The sequence below is a fragment of the Callithrix jacchus genome, chromosome 12, assembly GCF_049354715.1.
Source record: "Callithrix jacchus isolate 240 chromosome 12, calJac240_pri, whole genome shotgun sequence".
In the NCBI taxonomy this organism is placed as follows: domain Eukaryota; kingdom Metazoa; phylum Chordata; class Mammalia; order Primates; family Cebidae; genus Callithrix; species Callithrix jacchus.
This window is the reverse complement of record NC_133513.1, coordinates 7,083,930-7,104,365: the sequence shown is the minus strand read 5'-3', so window position 1 is coordinate 7,104,365 and position 20,436 is coordinate 7,083,930. Positions and strand designations below refer to the sequence as shown.

At 50.1% G+C, this 20,436-nt stretch overlaps 1 protein-coding gene across 5 annotated transcripts in view; it reads right to left on the bottom strand.

Annotated features, from left to right (window-relative positions):
- SEC14L5 (SEC14 like lipid binding 5) overlaps positions 1 to 20,192 on the bottom strand; it is a 59,619-nt gene extending 39,427 nt beyond the window's left edge. For 2 of the 5 annotated variants that reach the window (XM_035266869.3, XM_078344596.1), the window contains exons 1-2: positions 19,941 to 20,192; positions 19,118 to 19,267 (exon numbers count right to left, since the gene is read on the bottom strand). In XM_035266869.3, coding sequence (XP_035122760.1) covers positions 19,118 to 19,180 — 63 coding nt within the window. In that variant the 5' untranslated portion in view covers positions 19,181 to 19,267; positions 19,941 to 20,192. Of the gene's footprint in view, positions 1 to 12,292; positions 12,381 to 19,117; positions 19,268 to 19,940 lie in introns of those variants that run through there. The other 3 variants (XM_035266868.3, XM_078344594.1, XM_078344595.1) reach the window with 2 other exon arrangements.
- Between the last annotated feature and the right edge of the window lie 244 nt (positions 20,193 to 20,436).

The window sequence follows — 20,436 nt, the reverse complement described above, 5'->3', positions numbered from 1 at the left end:
CATGGGGCCTTTGCACTTGCTGTTCCAGATGCTTAGAACACTGATCAATCTCCTTGACAGTGAAGAGGACGGGTGCCATGAGTCATGGGGCTTTCCGGAGGGGTAGGAGGCCTGGACTGGGGCCAAGGAGATGCTCAGGCTTCAGGGCCTCATCCATGCTAGTCCTTCTTCTTCCTGGGACACCCTCCCTGCCCCTCCCATGCACGACTGCCTCTTCCTCAGCTCTCCATCCTTTTACCCTGTTATTTCTTTGAGAGGGTTTACCGGGCCTTGTAACAGGAGACTTGAGAAGGAGGATCGCCTGCTTTTCCAAAGCACAACCTCATACTTGCGGCGGGCTTGGTCCTCGGCACACCCTCGGGGTAACAATGCTAAGTGGCAAAGGAGAGAATAACACGCACCAAACAGCCCCAAGCAGAGGGTCAGGGAGGGGATAAAGCCGCAGACTTAGCACACGCAGCCAATCAAGAGCCAGGGTTCCTGACTCACTTCCCATCCTGACAAACCTCTTGCTTCAAAGGCCTGGTCTGGAGCCTCCAGATAACAGGCGCAGGGGAGGGGGGCTGGTTGGCTTGGCCACGACTTTCTCTGACTTCTAAAAGAAAGGAAGGTGCTTCTCCCAGTAAGCAGTGCCTGCTCCCGTGACAGAGCCACACGTTTTGGGAGGACCCCCGAGCTGAGCTCCCTTGGGAAGGCATCCATCCCAGAGCCAGTTATCCAGCATCAGAGGACTTTCATGATTGTTGGACACTGTTGTTAAAAACTTTCTTTCTTTTTGTTGTTGTTTTTTTGGTTTTTTTTGGAAATGGAGTTTTGCTCTTATTGCCCAGGCTGGCATGCAATGGTGCAATCTCAGCTCACCGCAACCTCCGCCTCCTGAGTTCAAGCGATTACCCTGCCTCAGCCTCCCAAGTAACTGGGATTGCAGGCATTCGCCACCATGCCCGGCTAATTTTGTATTTTTAGTAGAGATGGGGTTTCTCCATATTGGTCAGGCTGGTCTCGAGCTCCCCATCTCAGGTGATCCGCCCGCCTCGGCCTCCCAAAGTGCTGGGATTACAGGAGTGAATCACTGCACCTGGCCATTAAGAACTTTCTAAAGTGTTAACGGCCTCACTTCATCCTCAGAAGGCCCTGGTGAGATGGGAACTAGTATTTGCCCTTTTTACAGATGAGCAAGTTGAAGCTCAGGAAGACAGAATGACTCGCCCAGCAGCACATGGCGAGGGGGTGGTGGGATTGGCGCGTGAGCCTGTCTGCCCCAGACGCCAATCCTGAACCACGCTGTCCTGCCTCAGTCTCTGGCTGCTTCACAAGCGTCAGTGGTTTGGAAACGCAGAGTCCCACTGGCCTGCAACCCGCGAAGCAAGGGACCTGCAGAAGTAAGGATCGGGGTGGGCTGAGGATGGGGTCGGTGGGGCATGAGAATGAGGTTCACCTCCCTGTACGGCAGAGACGGGGATGCAGGGAAGATGGAGGGACCTCAGCAGAAACCAGTCTCCCATTCCACCTGCTGCTTTCGAATCTCATCCTCCTCAGCAAAAATGAGCACAGGGGCAAGAAAAGCAGCTCCTCCCAGCCCCGGGGTTCTCCAGGGACAATCAATGCCTCACCTCCAGGCCCTGGGAGAACTGCCTTGCCTTCTCCTGGGGTAAATGTTTATAGTAGGTGGCCGGTGGGGCAGAAAACTTTCCTTTCATTTTGAATGACCAAAAGGTACCGTGACTACGAAGAGGACACATTTGGACAGTTTTCAGCTGCCCAAGCCTAATCATCCTTGCAGTAAAGGCAACAGCCGAGGCAAGTGCTGGGCTTGCTGCTCCCCAGGAAGTAGGTAGCGCTCATCCTCCCAATTTGACAGATTGAGAAGCCGAAGCTTAGAGACTTTAAGTCACTTACCTGTAGTCACACAGCTTGAGAGGGATCAAGCTGCGATTTGACCCCCTCTCAGTCAGACCGGGGGTTGGCGCATTATGTTGCTTCTAGAACCAAACAGTGGCTTGACCTCTGAAGGACAGCTCTACACCCAAGTCACTCCCACACAGGAGGGAAGCCTGGATCGTCCTCTCAGTTCACGTTCAACCCGGTTCTGACCCTCCTCTGCCCCTGTTCCTGGGACAGTCCTCCATGTGTTTGAAAATGTGTCTCTCAGGCAGCGCGCAGTGGCTCAAGCCTGTAATCCCAGCACTTTGGGAGGCCAAGGCGGGTGGATCACAAGGTCAAGAGATCGAGACCATCCTGGTTAACATGGTGAAACCCCATCTCTACTAAAAATAAAAAAAAATTAGCTGGGCATGGTGGCGCGTGCCTGTATTCCCAGCTACTCAGAAGGCTGAGGCAGGAGAATTGCCTGAACCCAGGAGGCGGAGGTTGCGGTGAGCCAAGATCGCGCCATTGCACTCCAGCCTGGGTAACAAGAGCAAAACTCTGTCTCAAAAAAAAAAGAAAAGAAAAGAAAATGGGTCTCTCCCCAGCTTGACCAAAGGCACCTGTGAGGGTCTAGCCTCTTTGCCAGGACATCCCCTACCTGCCTCTGACTTGGAGAAGATATTTAATATACACTGGCTGAGGTCAGGTGCAATGGCTCACACCTGTAATCCCAGCATTTTGGGATGCCAAAGCTGGAGGATTGTTTGAGCCCTGGAGTTCAAAACCAGCCTGGGCAAAATAATGAGACCTCATCTCGACATAAGATAAGAAAATTACCCGAGTGTGGTGGCACGCACCTGTAGTCCCAGCTACTCGGGGGGCTGAGGCGGGAGAATTGCTTGAACCCAGGAGGTCAAGGCTTCAGTGAGCTATGATTATGCCACCACACCCCAGCCTGGGTAACAGAGCAAGAACTTGTTTCTTTAAGAAATAAAATAAAGGGCATGCACAGTGGCTCACAGCTATAATCCCAGCATTTTGGGAGGCCAAGGCAGGCAGATCACTTGAGGCAAGGAGTTCAAGATCAGCCTGGCCAACATGATGAAACCCCATCTCTGCTAAAAATACAAAAAAATTAGGCAGGCTTGGTGGTGCACACCTGTAGTCCCAGCTACTCAGGAGGCTAAGGCGTGAGAATTACTTGAACCTGGGAGGAGGAGGTTGCAGTGAGCCGAGATCATGCCACTGCACTGCAGCCTGGGCAACAGAGACTCCATCCCAAACATAACAGTAATAATAGAGCTGGGCACGGTGTCTCATGCCTGTAATCCCAGCACTTTGGGAGGCTGAGGCAGGCGGATCATGAGGTCAGGAGATCAAGACCATCCTGGACAACATGGTGAAACCCCATCTCTGCTAAAAATTCAAAAAATTAGCCAGGTGTGGTGACATGCACCTGTAGTCCCAGCTACTCAGGAGACTGAGGCAGGAGAATCACTTGAACCCGGGAGGCGAAGATTTCAGTAAGCCAAAATTGAGCCACTGCACTCCAGCCTGGCAAAGAGTGAGACTCCATCTCAAAAATAATAATAATATAATAAATTAAATTAAACTAAATAAAACACTGAATAAAATTCAAATGCCTGACAAGTGGATAGGGACCACAGAGCCCCAGAAGGTCATAGAGCATCTCTCCTTGCAGGAAGGTTGTGACACCTTTGCAGGTCCTGGCCCTACCCACGGCAATCACATCGCACACAGTAAAGTGCATCTACTTTTCATGGCTTCCATATACATGACCTCATCACAGCTGGCGTCCAGATGACAGCCTGCCATGAAACGGCTTTTGTAGGCATTTAATTCAGTATTTGTTCATTTTAGCTCTGCAAGTTTCTTTTTTTTTTTTTTTGAGTTGGAGTCTCACTCTTTTGCCTAGCCTGGAGTGCAAAGGCACCATCTCAGCTCAACGCAACCTCCACCTCTTGGGTTCAAGTGATTATCCTGCCTCAGCCTCCTGAGTAAGTGGGATTACAGGCACCCACCACCGGCCCAGCTAATTTATGTGTTTTGAGTAGAAAGGGGTTTTCACCATGTTGGCCAGGCTGGTCTCAAACTCCTGACCTCAACTGACCTACCTGCCTCACCCTTCCAAAGTGCTAGCATTACAGGCATAAGCCACCGCGCCTGGGCCTGCAGGTTTCTTTTTGTATTCTGGAACTATTACATGTATTTGTATTTATTTTCCTTCCTTGTTAGACGTTGCTGTGACCCTTGAGAAACTGTGGGCCCCAGGCACCCTGCCCTGGGAGAGGCCCTGGCGGAGACCAAACAGGCCCCAGCCCCTGTGCCTTTGGTACCTCCCAGGGTCCTACAGGATCAAACAGCTCACGGAAGCTTTCTGTGTTGGAAACCCGCTCACGCACCAGTTTTGTCGCTGCCTGAGAGCCTCAGCTGCCAGCTCCTGTCCCCACAATTGGCCTAGCCACCCACGAATGAGACCAGAGCCTCTCCCTGCTAAACAAACACATGGTTTTGCACTCTCAGGGACACAAGGCCACAGAAGGATTCGGTTACAGCCCTCCTGCCAGGTGGCTGGAGAGGACATCTAAGGCTGACTGCTCAGAAAAGGAGATGGTCCAAAGCCCAGAGTCCACAGCTGCGAGGCCACGGTGGGGTGGGCAGGAACCAGGCAGGGCTGTCTCCCATGGGGTCCCCATCCTGCAGAGTCAATATTGACACAATTACTGTGTTGAGATGGGAGGCTGGAGCTGGGTAGCCCTGAATTCCCACCCAGACTTGCCCAATTCCAGGCTGGGTAACCCCCTCTCTCATAGAATAATCACAGAATCTCCCAACTAGCACTCAGTTGGGCCTGTTTCATTCCTTCATGCATCACAACCGCTGACGCAGAGTCGTGGGGTCATCAGCCCCCACATCCCCGAATTTGCAATGCTTTGCAAAATGCCTGGCACATCGTCGACACTCAATGGACATTTATAGGATGAATGAATGAACAACTGCATAGCACCGTTGTTAAGAGAGTGGGCTCTGGGGCCTGGATTGGGATCGCTGTGTGAACAAGACGTCAAGCTCTCAGTTCCTTAATTTGCTTGTGTGTAAAAGGGGGAGTAAGAAAAGTAGCTACCTTACTACTTGTCAGAGGAGTGAAGGACTTAGCTCGTGTAATGTGCTTAGAGCAGCGCCTGGCACATGCTTCATTCTACATCACCGTTTGTTAAATAAATTTCAATTTTAAAAATGAGTGAGATTCGATAAAGTACAGAAAAGCTATCTCTGCCAATCATTTGACAGAAGATCCCTCCTCCCCTCCTTCCTTCTTTCCTGCTCTTCCTCATCCAAATTCAAAGGAAGTTGAAGTGCTACTTACCACAAAACTTCCAGTAAGAATGCAGAAAGAAGGCCAGGTGCAGTGGCTCACTCCTGTAATCCCAGCCCTTTGGGAGGCCTAGGCAGATGGACCTTGAGATCAGGAGATCAAAACCATCCTGGCTAACACAGTGAAACCCTGTCTCTACTAAAAATACAAAAAATAATCCGGGCATGGTGACACATGCCTGTAGTCCCAGCTACTGAGGAGGCTGAGGCAGCAGAATTGTTTGAACCTAGCCTGGGAGGCGAACGTTGTAGTGAGCCAAGACTCCATCTCAAAAAAAAAAAAAAAGAATGCAGAAAGAATATCCAAACTGCAACAACACCTTCCAGCCTGATGCTCTGCCTTCCCTTCTCTATTCTCCAGGCATGATTTGGGGCCCTGGACACCATGCAGCCACAGAGTAAGGTGCACCCCTCTCCTGTCATACCCTTCAGGAAGCTCCCTATTACCCCTTCCTTCCCCCTGCAAGTCTAGCAGACCACGGGACAGAAGGGATATCAATCCACTCACCTTCTCCAACTCTTTTTTTTTTTTGAGACAGTCTCACTCCCTCACCAGGCGCCAGGCTGGAGTGCAATGGCGCGACCTCGGCTCACTGCAACCTCCGCCTCCCGGGTTCAACCAATTCTCCTGCCTCAGCCTCCCAAGTAGCTGTGACTACAGGTGCGCGCCACCACACCCAGCTAATTTTTTTGTAGAGATGGGGTTTCACCACGTTGGCCAGGATGGTCTCGATCTCTTGACCACATGATCTACCCGCCTCGGCCTCCCAAAGTGCTGGGATTACAGGTGTCAGCCACCATGCCTGGTCCCCCAACTCTTTTTTAAAAAATTGAAATACAGGGGGCCAGGTGTGGTGGCTCATACCTGTAATCCCAGCACTTTGGGAGGCCTAGGCAGGTGGATCATTGCAGGTCAGGAGTTTGAGACCAGCCTGGTCAAAATGGTGAAACCCCATCTCTACTAAATATCCAAAAATTAGCTGGGCATGGTGGCGCGTACCTGTAGTCCCAGCTACTCAGGAGGCTGAGCCACAACAAACATTTGAACCTGGGAGGCAGAGGTTGCAGTGATCAAGATTGCACTGCACTCCAGCCTGGACAACAGAGCAAGACTCCATTTAAAAAAAAAAAAAGCCTGGGTGTGGTGACTCATACCTGTAATCCCAGTACTTTGGGAGGCTGAGGCGAGCAGATCATTAGTTCAGGAGATCAAAACCATGCTGGCCAACATGACAAAACCCAGACTCTACTAAAAATACAAAAAAATTAGCAGGGCTGGTGGTGCACACCTGTAGTCCCAGTTACTCAAGAAGCTGAGGCAGGAAAATCGCTTGAACCTGGCAGAGGCTGCAGTGAGCTGATATTATGTCACTGCACTCCAACCTGTGTGACAGAGGGAGACTCTGTCTGAGAGAGAGAGAGAGAGAGAGAGAGAGAGGAGAGAGAGAGAGAAAGGAAAAAAAGAAAGAAAAGAAAGAAAGGGAAAAAAAGAAAGAAATCATATAAGACATAGCTTTCTGCATCTGACCTCTCTCACTCAGCACCATGTTTTCAGCCCATCCGTGATATATATATACAACATGGAATACCACTCAGCCATCCTCCCAGGACTTTGAGAGGCTGAGGCAGGAGTATTATTTGAGGTCAGGAGTTCAAGACCATCCTGGCCAACGTGGTGAAATCCCATCTTTACCGAAAATACAAGGAATCGTATTTAATTAATATGCACGTAAATAAATAAATAAATACGTGCATCAGTGCTTCCTTCTTTTTTACTTCTGAATACTGTGCCATGGGGTAAACCCCCCACTCTTGGTAGGAGTGCTCAACTAGAGCTGCTGAATGGGTCATCAGCCACCCCAATGGCTGTAGTGTCATCCCAGCTGATGAGGGGAAGTGGGCCTGGCAGAACCAAGCTGTCACTGTTCCGGAAGCCCTGAGATGACTGTGGTAGATAATCCACCATTGCAGCTCCAGATGACCTTGGAGCTAAGAAGCCAGTGCTCATCCCAGCAAAGCCAGCCTGGGACACACATGAGACGGAGATACAGGTTCAGAACAGCCTCTGCAGCCAGGGTACCTGGACTCAGCAAGAGGACAAGGGAGGGGTGTAGGGGAGTGGCAGAGACACAGCACAGGGTCAACATGTGACACCAGCTCTGCCACTTGACAGCTGGGTGTCCCCAAAGCAACCTCTCTGAGTCTGTTTTTCTCAGAAAGAAAGAGGATGAGGATGCTGACTCAGATGAGCCTGTTTTATTCCTTCATGCATCACAGCTGCCGAAGTAGCATCGTCAGCCCTGACATCCCTGAATTTGCAGTGCTTTGCAAAAATGCCTAGCACATAGTCAACACTCAATAGACATACACAGGATGAATGAATGAATAACAGCATAGCACCACCTTTAAGAGCGTGGTCTCTGGAGTTGCTGCAACAATTAAAGGGACAATGCCAGAAACCACACAGTTGACTTTTTTTCTTAATGGACAAGAGCAAACCAATGAAGACTTGAAACAGAGATGTGTACACAGATGTCCACAGCAGCATCAGTTACACCATGATCAAAAGGGGGAAACAACCCACGTGCCCATCAACAGATGAATGGATAAATGAAAGGTGATGGAGTCAAACAACGATGCATCCTTCAGCTTTAAAGGGGAGTGAAGCACTGGCACCTGCCACAACACGGCTGAACCTGGAAGATATCGTGCCCAGGGAAATAAGCCAGACACAAATAGACAACGATTGCATGATTCCTCTTCTATGAGGTAGCTGGAATGGTTAAAGTTGCAGAGGCAGAAAACAGAATCGTGGTGAATGGGAGCAGGGGGGCACGGGGAGTGGAGAGTTAGTGTTTTATGGTACAGCGTCCCTGTTTGGGATGATGAAGGAGTTCTGGAGACGGACAGTGGAGACAGTTGGACAATAATGCGAATGGGCTGGGTGTGGTGGCTCATGCCTGAAATCCTAGCACTTTGGGAGGCTTAGGAGGGCAGATCACCTGAGACTGGGAGTTCAAGACCAGGCTGACCAACATGGAGAAACCCCATCTCTAGTAAAAATACAAAATCAACCAGGCATGGTGGTACATGCCTGTAATCCCAGCTACTTGGGAGGCTGAAGCAGGAGGATCATTTGAACCCAGAAGGAGGAGGTTGCTGTGAGCCTAGATGGCGCCATTACACTCCAGCCTAGGCAACAAGAGTGAAACTCCTTCTTTAAATAAATAAATAGGCCGGGCGCAGTGGCTCACGTGTGTAATCCCAGCACTTTGGGAGGCCGAGGTGGGTGGATCACAAGGTCAAGAGATCGAGATCATCCTGGTCAACATGGTGAAACCCCGTCTCTACTAAAAAAATACAAAAAATTAGCTGGGCATGGTGGTGCGTGCCTATAATTCCAGCTACTTAGGAGGCTGAGGCAGGAGAATTGCCTGAATCCAGGAAGCGGAGGTTGCAGTGAGCCGAGATCGCGCCATTGCACTCCAGCCTGGGTAACAAGAGCGAAACTCTGTCCCAAAAAAAAAATAATAATAAAATAAATAAATAATGCAAATGTACTTATGTCACTGAACTGTACACCTAAGATGGTTAAAATGGTAAGTTTTGTTGACATGTATTTTAACACAGTAAAAAAATACAGAGGGAGGCCAGGTGCACTGGCTCACACCTTGAATCCTAGCACATGGGAGGCCAAAGCCAGAGAATCACCTGAAGCCAGGAGTTTGAGACAAGCCTGGGCAACACAGCAAGACTCCCATCTCTACAAAATATGTTAAAATTAGCCAGGTCCAGTGGCACCTGTAGTCCCAGCTACTCACGTGGCTGAGGTGGGAGAATCACTTGAACCCAGGAGGTTGAGGCAGTGAGCTCTAATCGTAGCACTGCACTCCAGCCTGGGCAATTTAAAAAAAAAAAAAAAAGAAGAAGAAGCCACCCACTAACTAGGTGGTCTGCAGCCTTACCAGAAGCGTTTGTCACGGTTTGGAATAGGACGTTATATCTGTGTTTGTCTGTTTACAGTCTCAACGCCACCATCTCCATGTAGGTTTCATTTACCACTGAATTCCCTGGTGCCTCATACAACACCTGGGACATTGTAGACGTTCAGCCAATATTTATCAAATGACTGGAAGAAGGAAGGAATGAGTGAATGCCCAGGTGCCAGGAAAATAAAATAGGAAAATGGAGCCATCTTTCTACATATCCCCGGGAGATTAAGTCACGTAAGTACCGGTCTCCCTAGTCTCAGAGTGAGTGGATCTACGTCTACACTACCAGGGGACATCGGCAGGTGCACAGCCCAAAGCTCTACCTTCGGAGAGCTGGGTTCTGGAAGATACTTACGGGGCAGGGGAATAAATGAGTGACTCCCCCTCAGTTGTCAGAACAGGCTTCATCCACAGGGATTGAACAATGAATCAGCCATCAGCAAAGCTGGAGAGGGAGAGTTTTGCCTGTTTTTGTTGTTGTTGTTGTTTGTTTGGTTTTTGTTTGTTTGTTTGTTTTTGAGACAAGGTCCTGCTTTGTCACCCAGGCTGGAGTACAGTGGCAAGATCACAGCTCACTGCAGCCTCGACCTCCTGGGCTCTACAGATGCTCCTGCCTTAGCCTCCCAAGTAGCTGGAGTTACAGGAACGCACCACCATGCCCAGTTAATATATTTTTTTAAGACAGAGTTTCACTCTTATTGCTCAGGCTGGAGTGCAATGGCACGATCTCGGCTCACTGCAACCTCTATCTCCCGGATTCAAGCAGTTCTCCTGCCTCAGCCTCATGAGTAGCTGAGATTACAGGCATGCACCTCCAAGCCTGGCTAATTTTGTATTTTCAGTAGAGATGGGGTTCCTCCATGTTGGTCAGGCTGGTCTCACATGACCTGCCCGCTCCAGCCTCACAAAGTGCTGGGATTACAGGCATGAGCCATCACGCCTGGCTATTTTAATTTTTTTGTAGAGACAAGGTCTCACTACGTTGCCCAGGCTCGCCTCAAACTCCTGGGCTCAAACAAACCTCCTGCGTTGGCCTCCCAAAGTGCTAAGATTATAGGCATGAGCCATTGCCCCCTGCCAGTTTTGCCTGTTTTTAATAAGCTCCCTATCCTGTGGCTGCAACAGGAGGCAAAGTCAGCTGGGGTCTAGTTCTTACTATTCCTGCTTCTGCACAATTGGGTGTACCTTTAAGCTGGGAAGCCATGTCCCCTCCACATAAGGACTCACCCTCAGAACACCTGGCCTCTCCGGCACTGGGAGAATGTCAGCCCGTGCCACCCATGTGCACACAAACGCTCTGCGGAGTCTCAACCATGCGTCAGGAGCAGGGCCCAGGGGCTCTCAGGATCAGCTGGTGCCCCTGATGGCTCCGGGAGGGTGGATGACTTAGCAAGGCCAGCCCAGAGCAGCTTGACATTTACAGGATATGTCAGGATCTTGCTCGGAGGGGAAACACTACTTTAAATTTTCCAAGTGTCTCAGGAGTGCCTCCGGACCTCCAATGCCTCCGCTTCCTGCTCCCTGACAACGCTGCCAGCCACTTTCTAACTTGTACTGGGCTCCAGTTGAGCCAGTTCAGTTCTTGGAGAGACAAGTTCTGCCCCGTTGGCCTTTGCAGAGGCTACACCCTCCCCAACACCCCCCACGTCCCCACTCCCTGCTTCCCTGCAACTCTCAGCCTGGCTAGTTCAAATGACCTTCCCATGGCTTCTTTGGGTTCCTAAAATGCCCTGTTCTTCCCCATAACAAATAGTTCTACATGGCATTTGCCTGTCAACCCCACACCCCGCAAGACTATGCTGGCTGTTGCCTTAGGGCAGGAACCACATCCAAAGAACTACATGGGCCAGGTGCAGTGGCTCAAGCCTGTAATCCCAACACTTTGGGAGGCGGGCAGTTCACTCGGGCCCAGCAGTTCAAGACCAGCCTGGACAACATGGTAAAAACCCATCTCTACAAAAGATACAAACATTAGCCTAGCATGCTTGTGCATCCCAGGGCTGAGGTGGGAGGATCACTTGAGCCTGCAAGGTCGAGGCTGCAGTGAGCTGTGATCACGGCACTGCACCTCAGCCTGGGTGACAACCTGATGCCTCTCTCAAAAAAAAAGAAAGAAAAAGAACCAGATGAACAGGACAAGACAGACATAGCCTTGACTTCCTAGGGCTTCCCTTAATGAAAAATACCCATATAAAGAAGTAAACAAGCAAATTCCATGTAGACAAGGAAACAAATGAACAGAATTAATGATGCATTTCAAAAAGTACAAAATCAGGCCAGGCACGGTGGTTCATGCCTGTAATCCCAGCACTTTGGGAAGCCAAGATGGGCAGATCACCTGAGGTCAGGAGTTTAAGACCAGCCTGACCAACATGGTGAAACCCCGCCTCTACTAAAAATACAAAAATTAGCCAGGTATAGTGGTGAGCACCTGTGATCCCAGCTACTCGGGAGGCTGAGACAGGAGAATAGCTTGAACACAGGAGGTGGAAGTTGCAGTGAGCCAAGATCACACCATTGCACTCCAGCCTGGGCAACAGAGCAAGACTCTGTCTCAAAAAGAAAAAAAGGCTGGGCAAATTGGCTCACACCTGTAACCTTTGAGAGACCAAGGCAGGCAGATCACAAGGTCAGGAGTTTGAGACAAGCCTAACCAATATGGTAAAACCCCCATCCCTACTAAAAATACAAAAATTAGCTGGATGTAGTTGTATGCGCCTGTAGTCCCAACTACTACAGACGCTGTGACAGAAGAATCACTTGAACCCAGGAGGTGGAGGTTGCAGTGAGCTGAGATTGTGCCACTGCACTCCAGCCTGGGTGACAGAGCAAGACTCTGTCTCAAGAAAAAAAAAAAAAAAATACCACTAGATCAGTGCACATTTGAGCCTTAAACATTGGAGAAAAAAAAATTCTAGGAATCCACCTACCACAGCCTTTGGCACACAGCAGAAACTCAAAAAATATTTGTGGAACGCACACATGCATGAATGTATAAATAAATGCACACAGAAATGAATGAATGAGGGCCTTACATTTCTTTCAGGGTCCTCTGAGATCAGAAGACACTTTGCAGGGCAGAGGATCGCCTCTGTTCCGCCAGCCCACATCAGAGCAACATTCAAGGTAGAAAACATTGCCTGCCTTAGTCTGTTAGCAACCGGATCAGATGACCGGCTCCAGGGAGCTGATTTAAACTCATTTAAATAAGGCCCCTGCTGCTTTGTTAAACTATGTCCATAACAACGAATCCAACTGTAACTGCTTTTGGCCTAAGCCACAGAGTTTACCTTCAGAAGCTGCTTCTTATTAATAATGCATTGGCTAAATTACAAGCTGTTTATCAATACAACAAGGCCATGTCTTTAGATATTTTGACCTTAATTGCTGAAGGACAGAACTTCGCTTCCATAACCCTTCCTCCACAGGAAAAGCCTTTTGCTTGGGAAATTCTACTCCAAGTCATCCTCCTAATTTAGTTTGCAAGACAAAGACGACCTGAAGCTACTAGGCTTTGGGGCCCCGCAGGGACACCTACACAGTGGCCGGACAGAAAGGGACCAGGTCATTCCTAAAGCCACGGTACTGCTGGTGGCGCACAAATGTTTTCGGAAAGTCAAGGCCAGGCACAGTGGCTCAGGTCTGTCCCAATGCTTTTGGAGGCCAAGACCGGAGGATGGCTTGAGCCGAGGAATTTCTGACTAGCCTGGGCAACACTGGGAGAGCTCATCTCTACAAAAATGTTTTTTAAAATTAGCCAGATGTGGCCAAGAACCATGGTTCACGCCTGTAATCCCAGCACTTTCGGAGACCGCGGTGGGCGGATCATCTGAGGTCAGGCATTTGAGACCAGCCTGACCAACATGGAGAAACCCCGTCTCTACTGAAAATACAAAATTAGCTGGGCATGGTGGTGCATGCCTATAATCTCAACTACTTATGAGGCTGAGGCAGGAGAATCACTTGAACCTGGGAGGTGGACGTTGTGGTGAGCCAAGATTGAGATTGTGCCATTGCACTCCAGCCTGGGCAACAAGAGTAGAACTTCATCCCAACAACAACAACAAGAAACGTAGCCAGGTGTGGTGGCAAACACCTGTGGTCTCACTATTCAGAAGGCTGAGGTGGGAGAATCGCTTGACCCCGGGAGGTCAAGCCTGCAGTAATCCATGACTATACCACTGCACTCCAGCTTGGGTGACAGAGCAAGCCCCTGTCTCCAAAAAGAAATAAAATTGAAAAATAGAATAAAATAAAATAGAGGGAGGAAGGGAGGGAAGGAGGGAGGAAGAAAGGAAAGAAATGTAAGGAAGGGAAGGGAAAAGAAAGGAAGGGAAGGGGAGGGGAGGGGACAGGAGGGAAAGGGAGGGGAGGAAAGGGAAGAAGAAAGGAAGGAAGGAGGCCAGGTGTGGTCACATCTATAATCGTAGCACTTTGGGAGGCCGAGGTGGGTGGGTCACTTGAGGTCAGGAGTTGGAGACTAGCCTGGCCAACATGGTGAAACCTCTACTAAAAATACAAAATATTAACCAGGCGTGGTGGCTCACACCTGTAATCCCAGCTACTTGGGAGGCTGAGATGGGAGAATTGCTTGATCCCAGGAGGTGGAGGCTGCAATGAGCCGAGATTGTGCCATTACACTCCAGCCTGGGTGACCAGAGCAAGACTTTGACAAAAAATAAAAGTTAAAAAAATGGGGGATGGGGGGAAGAAAGAAAGTCAGAGCCAGAATCCAAAGAGTCCGGCTGTGGGCTCTGACTGTAGAATCAGATTCCCTAAGTTCAAATCCCAGCTCTGAAATGCATCCCCTAAAATTGATATGGTGAAGTTCTAACCCCTGGTGCCTGGAAATGTGACCTTATTTGGAGATACGGTCTTTAGAAGTAATCAAGTTAAAGTGAGGTTATCAGAGTGTCCTTACAAATCTAATATGACTGGTGACCTTATAAAAAGGGAAATCTGGGGCCGGGCACGGTGGCTCAAGCCTGTAATCCCAGCACTTTGGGAGGCCGAGGCGGGTGGATCACGAGGTCAAGAGATCAAGACCATCCTGGTCAACATGGTGAAACCTCGTCTCTACTAAAAATACAAAAAATTAGCTGGGCATGGTGGCGCATGCCTGTAATCCCAGCTACTCAGAAGGCTGAGGCAGGAGAATTGCCTGAACCCAGGAGGCGGAGGTTGCGGCGAGCCGAGATCGCGCTATTGCACTCCAGCCTGGGTAACAAGAGCGAAACTCCGTCTCAAAAAAAAAAAAAAAAAAAGGGGAAATCTGGACACGACGAGTGACCGTGTGAAGACTAGAGTTATGCTGCCCCATGTCAAGGTACGATCCGAGGCTGGGAGAGAGAGGCCAGGAAGCAGATCCCCTCCTAGACCCTCCAGAGGGAGCGTGGTCCTCCTGACACCATGACTTCGGGCTTCTGGTGTCCAGAACAGTGAAGCAATACATTGATGTTCTTCTAAGTCACCTAGTTTGTGGCTCTGTGGGACCACGAACACTGGTCACTGACAGACAGTGTCCTGGACCTTGCTGAGCCTCAGTTCCCTCTTCTGCTACAGATCTGGCTGCTGTAATCGACCTGCCTCTTAGCTGGCCTAAAGGGTTGGCCACAGGTAGCGTTATAAAGGCTTACGGGCTTGGCTGGTGTGCCAGGGGCCACTGTGGGATTGCGCTATGTTCTCCTTTGCAGGGTTCTGAAGGGGTAAAGGCATCCTGATGGTAACTGCCTCTGCCCCCTGGACCACACAGTTGGCCCAGATGCCACCCCAGTGACTTCAGCTCCTCCGTCCAGCTCTGAGAAATGGTTGAGTGTAAATTCTGGAGCCAAACTGCCTGGAAGTTGAGTCCCCACCTGCTACATGCTTGCTTTGGAGGCTTGAGTAAGGCTCTCGTCCTTAGTCTCCTCCTCTGTCGAATAGGCTACCCACAGAACTCATCTCATGGGGTGGCTACGAGGAGTTAACAAGTGAATGGACTCAGAACAGTGTCTGGGGCCAGGTGCGGTGGCTCAGGCCTGTAATCCCACCACTCTGGGAGACCAAGGTGGGTGGATCACCTGAGGACAGCAGTTTGAGACCAGCCTAGCCAACATGGTGAAACCCCATCTCTACAAAAACACAAAAATTTAGCCACACACGATGGTGGGCACCTGTAGTCCCAGCTACTCAGGAGGCTGAGGCAGGAGAATTGCTTGAACCCGGGAGGTGGAGGCTGCAGTGAGCCGAGACCATGTCATTGAACTCCAGCCTAGGCGACAGAGCGAGATTCTGTCTCAAAAAAAAAAAAAAAGAAGAATTGGGGAATGTGCTGAGGCCTGGGGTAGAGATAGAGCCTGGTAGGTCTGGTCCTTAACCACCACCCACTTGGGAAAAGAGACAGATAACCTAGGTTCAACTCACAATAGCCTGGGCAGAGCATGGCCTTTGGAACACAGGTGACCTGACCCCACAGCCTAAGACACAGCCTTTGCTTCCTCTATGCAAGGATATCCACAAGACACCGCCACCCACACACCTTCTGGGACCTGGGCATTCAAAGGACTGACGGACTCTCTTCAACACTGGATACTCCAGCTGCCTCCATTGTCTTAATTGTTTTTTTCTGTTTGCCAAGATAATAAAAGCTCACTGCTTTAAATCCAATGATACAGAATGCTGTCAAGGAAGAAAGGAAGGCTGGGCCTGGTGGCTGGCGCCTGTAATCCCAGCACTTTGAGAATCCAAGGTGGGAGATCACTTGAGCCCAGAAGTTCAAGACCAGCCTGGGCAACAGAGTGAGACCTCATTTCTATGATTGTATATATAAATTTTGACATATAAAAACTTAAAAATTAGCCAGGCACAGTGGTGCATGCCTGTGTACCCAGCTACTCTGGAAGCTAAGGCAGGAGGATGGCTTGAGGCCAGGAGGTCAAGGCTATGGTGACTCATGATTGCACCACTGCACTCCAACCTGGGCAACAGAGCAAGACCCTGTCTCAAAAAGAGAGGGAAAAAAAAAGGAGCAAAGGCCAGGTGCAGTGGCTCATGCCTGTAATCCCAGCACTTTGGGAGTCTAAGAACTGAGGAGTTCGAGACTAGCCTGGCCAACATGGTGAAATGCTGCCTCTACCAAAAACACAAAAATACAAAAATTAGTTGAGTGTGGTGGCACAGCCCTGTAATCCCAGCTACTCAGGAGGGTGAGGCAGGAGGATTGCTTGAACCCAAAAGGCAGAGGTTGCAGTCAGCCAAGATCGCACTGCTGCTCTCCAGCCTGGGCCACAGGCCAGACTTCATCTTAAAAAAAAAAAGAGTTGAGGGAGGAACGATCCCCGAGAATCCTTCCCTTTGGAAGCAAATTTCGTGTGAAGGGATTGGGAGAAAGATGTCCATTCATTTGACTAGATAAATTTTTGAAGTAAGAGTATTAATTTTTAAGAAATTTTAAAGACAGTTCTAGCAATTTTATAACCAATTCCTCAAAGCCCATTTTCAGTCCTTTGGGTCACTGTCAGTGGACTTTTGAAGAAGCAAGGGGCATTTTGATTCTGAAGTCAGTTCTGTTAGAAACACTGAAAGGCCAGCTTTTCTGGTCACTTGGATGCACTGAAAATAGCTGAGTTCATCTGAAACTTCCCCAGCATCTGACCCACACTGAGGGCAAGTGTTTCACTGAGAAACAAAGACGAACATTAAGTACAGAAAACCCCTTCTGTGCCTCCACAGTGTACAAGTTATGTTGAATTATGCAGCTATTTTGGGGACAGTAATGTTTTGTCAACAGTCGGCAAAGTGGCTTTGTTGCCAATGTTGCTGTGGCTTGGGACCATTTCACAGACAAGGACTCTATGGAAGACAGAATGACATGGTTGTCTTCTGTCATTTGAAAAATACAAATGACAGTCCCTTTGAAAAATACAAATAATTTAAATTAAGTACAGATAATAAAGATTTTTTTCTTTTCTTTTCTTTTCTTTTTTTTTTTTTTTGAGATGGAGTTTCACTCTTCACCCAGGCTGGAGTACAGTGCCACAAACTCAGCTCCCTGAAACCTCCACTTCCTGGGTTCAAGTGATTCTCCTGCCTCAGCCTCCTGAGTAGTTGGTATTACAGGTGCACTACACCACTCCCAGCTAAGTTAGTGTTTTTAGGAGAGATGAGGTCTGAGGCAGGAGAATCGCCTGAACCCAGGAGGTGGAAGTTGCAGTGAGCCAAGATCACGCTGCTGCACTCCAGCCTGGCCGACAGAGTGAGAATCAGTCACAAAATAAAAAGAAATGGGCTCAGAAAAGTTCAGCAACTTTCTAGAGATATGCAGCCAGAGAAAGCATGGCAGAGCACAGAGGAGCCCTCAAGCTTCCGAATCCATGTCCCTGGATCACTTCACCATCCCCTGGTGTTCCTCTCCCATTACACAGAAGCAAAGTCATACAGCCACAGACAAAAACAGTAACAATCATAGCTGGATCTCAGTGAGCATTTGATCTGCGTCAGCCCTGTACCAGGAGCTTTATAAACATTGATTCATGCAATCCACAGCATGACACCGGGATTTGGAAGCCAGGAGATTCCCATTTTAGAGACGGGGAGTGGAGGCTCGTGGAGGTGAAGTGACTTGCCCCACAGTCACCCAGCTAGTCAGGCAAGGAGCTAGAATATGACCCCATGCCAGTTCCTGCCTCTTTGCTGTCCTAGAACCATCTGCCTGTAACAGCACAGTGTAAATGGATGATTTTAATTATGCTTTTAAATCCTCTGTGTGACAATAAACATACATGCATGTAGATTATTAAAATAAAACGGGACGCACAGCCACCGAGACATCAAAGTCCCTGGATAGAAGGCTGGGGTTAAGCAGTCAGTGCTGGGGTGGGACAGATGGAGGTGGATTCTAGTGTTTCTTACACTTTCAATACATTAATTTACAAGACTTCAGTGTAATAACAGGGACAGAATATTATGTGAGCTTCTACTGAGTGCCCAACACACAGCCAGGAGCACGAAGAATTGTCTCATTTACTCCTCCCCACAACCTCACAGCATTGCCTCCATGTTATGGAGCAGGGAAGTAAAGCTCCGAGAGGCAGAGGGATGGAGCCAAGAAGGAATCCCACATCCACCTGTCTCCAGCTCCTGCCCCAGGGTGCAAAGACCAGTGATCCAGGAGGCCAAGGATCTTGCGGCCAATTATAGGCGTCCAACTGACTTGCTGCGCAACACAGAGCAAACCTGCCCTCCCACTCCCTCTCTCCTCCTGGTGTCAGCTTCCTTGAAGGGGAGGGAAGAGGGTCTGTGAGCAGAAGGAGGGCGCTGTGCTTAAATGTGAGGTTCTAGAGTCTGCTCTGTGGGGATCTGAGCCCCCTAACTGCACCTCTTCCTAGCTACAGAACTTGCCATCATCCCTTCACCTGTGCAAGCCTCAGTTTCATGGAAGTAAAATACGAAAAATAAAGCTACTGGGAATTGGAAGAAACATCATTTGTAAAGACAGTGCTGTAAACATTCAATGAACGGCTGCTGTCATCACCACCACCATTCCACTTATTACTGAGATTATGCCATTTACATGAAATGATGACAGTGGCTTGGCCCCTGATACCTTTGTTTTCTGTCAGGTGAGTCTAAAGTAAGGGAGTAGGTCAGCTTCAACAAGGGGAAGGAAGAAGGATCTTGTGTTTTGGTCACTGGGCCAAGGATAGAATGGTGGGATAGAGGGGCCACTGGTTAGAAGTTAAACCCACCAGGTCAACTGAGTAGCGCAATAAATAATTCCTTCTAATCTGGGAGTCTAAGGGGCTCTGTCTTCCTCCCGCCATAGCTGATCTCAAGTCCCTCCAACTGTCACGTGGGAGGCCCAAGAATCAGGAGTCACTCACCGCCATGACCAGCTCAAATGGGTACTTGTAGACTCGGACAGGAGACTGGTATCTCTGCACCATGTTCACGTCGGAGCACCAACGGAAGCCACCAGGCAGGGGTGTGCACAGAGCCTGGGGCGAGGGGTGACTGATGAGGTCGCAGCTCCCCTGGAGGGAAGCAGGGATATCACCCACCAAGTGAGAGGGGCAGCCCCTGATCCCACCCACGCGGCTCCCCAGTCTTCAAAGTGAGAAGGCTGATATGATCCCCAAATTACTCCAGGCCAGGCCCCAACAGCTCCTCTACCATTAACCATGGCCCCAGACCACGCTCAGCCTTCCAAAAGCAGTCAGCACCTCCAAACTTTCCTCTACCCCCGCCCCTTCAAACTGAGGGCCCCCAGAAGCCGCACTGCCACCCACACAGACACACACACAGACACACACACACAGGTTTGCAGTTCTTACACTCCCACGGTTCTCTTCACGCATGCACCCCGCAGCTTGTCACAAACGTCCTGGCCTACAGCCCACCCCCAAGTCTCCTTGCACCTGCCCTCCCATTTTCCTCCCAGACAACCTGACTACACATACACCCTTCACCACATTTCACAGGCACTGTCTCTGCCACACACATGCACACACGCATGTTTCCCTCCCACACTGGACTGCCCTTGCTGACGCCTCCAACTTTGCACACACATCCAGCTCCCTGAAACACACATCTGCCCAACTCCACACACACAATTCCCCTGGTGTGCACACACCCGTGCGCACATGCACACACACGTAGAGACACTCGCACACACATGCACACACAGGTTCCCGCAGCTTTGCTCACCCTCGCCCTCGGGAGTCTTCGGGAACGCAGCCTAGGGGAAGTTCCCTGGAAGCCCGCCTGGCTGGGGAGCGGAGCGCGCCGGGGCTCCAGCGGCCGCCTGGCCCGGAGCGCAGCGCCTGGGGCGGGGTCCGATCGCGGCTCCCTAGCCTGCGGCGTCCCTCTTGAGTACCCTGCGACTTGGACAGCCCGGGAGGGCAGGAGGGGAGGGAGCGAGACCTTCCTGGCCGAGAGCGCTCCAGCACCCGGGACAGCGGAGATCCTGGCCTGGCCCCGCCCACGCCCCGGCCATGGCCCCGCCCAGGTTTGCCCTGCCCCCTGACTGGTCCCGCCTCACTCTGGCCCCGCCCCAGACTTACTCCACCCTGGTTCTATCCCCGCCCCTTATTTTACATGTCCCTTGCTTGACCACGCCCGCATCCCAGCCCTTTCTGCAGATTGGTCACACCTCAGGAAGCCCCCGCCCCCTGCACTGGCCCCGCCCCTAAGGCAATCTGCT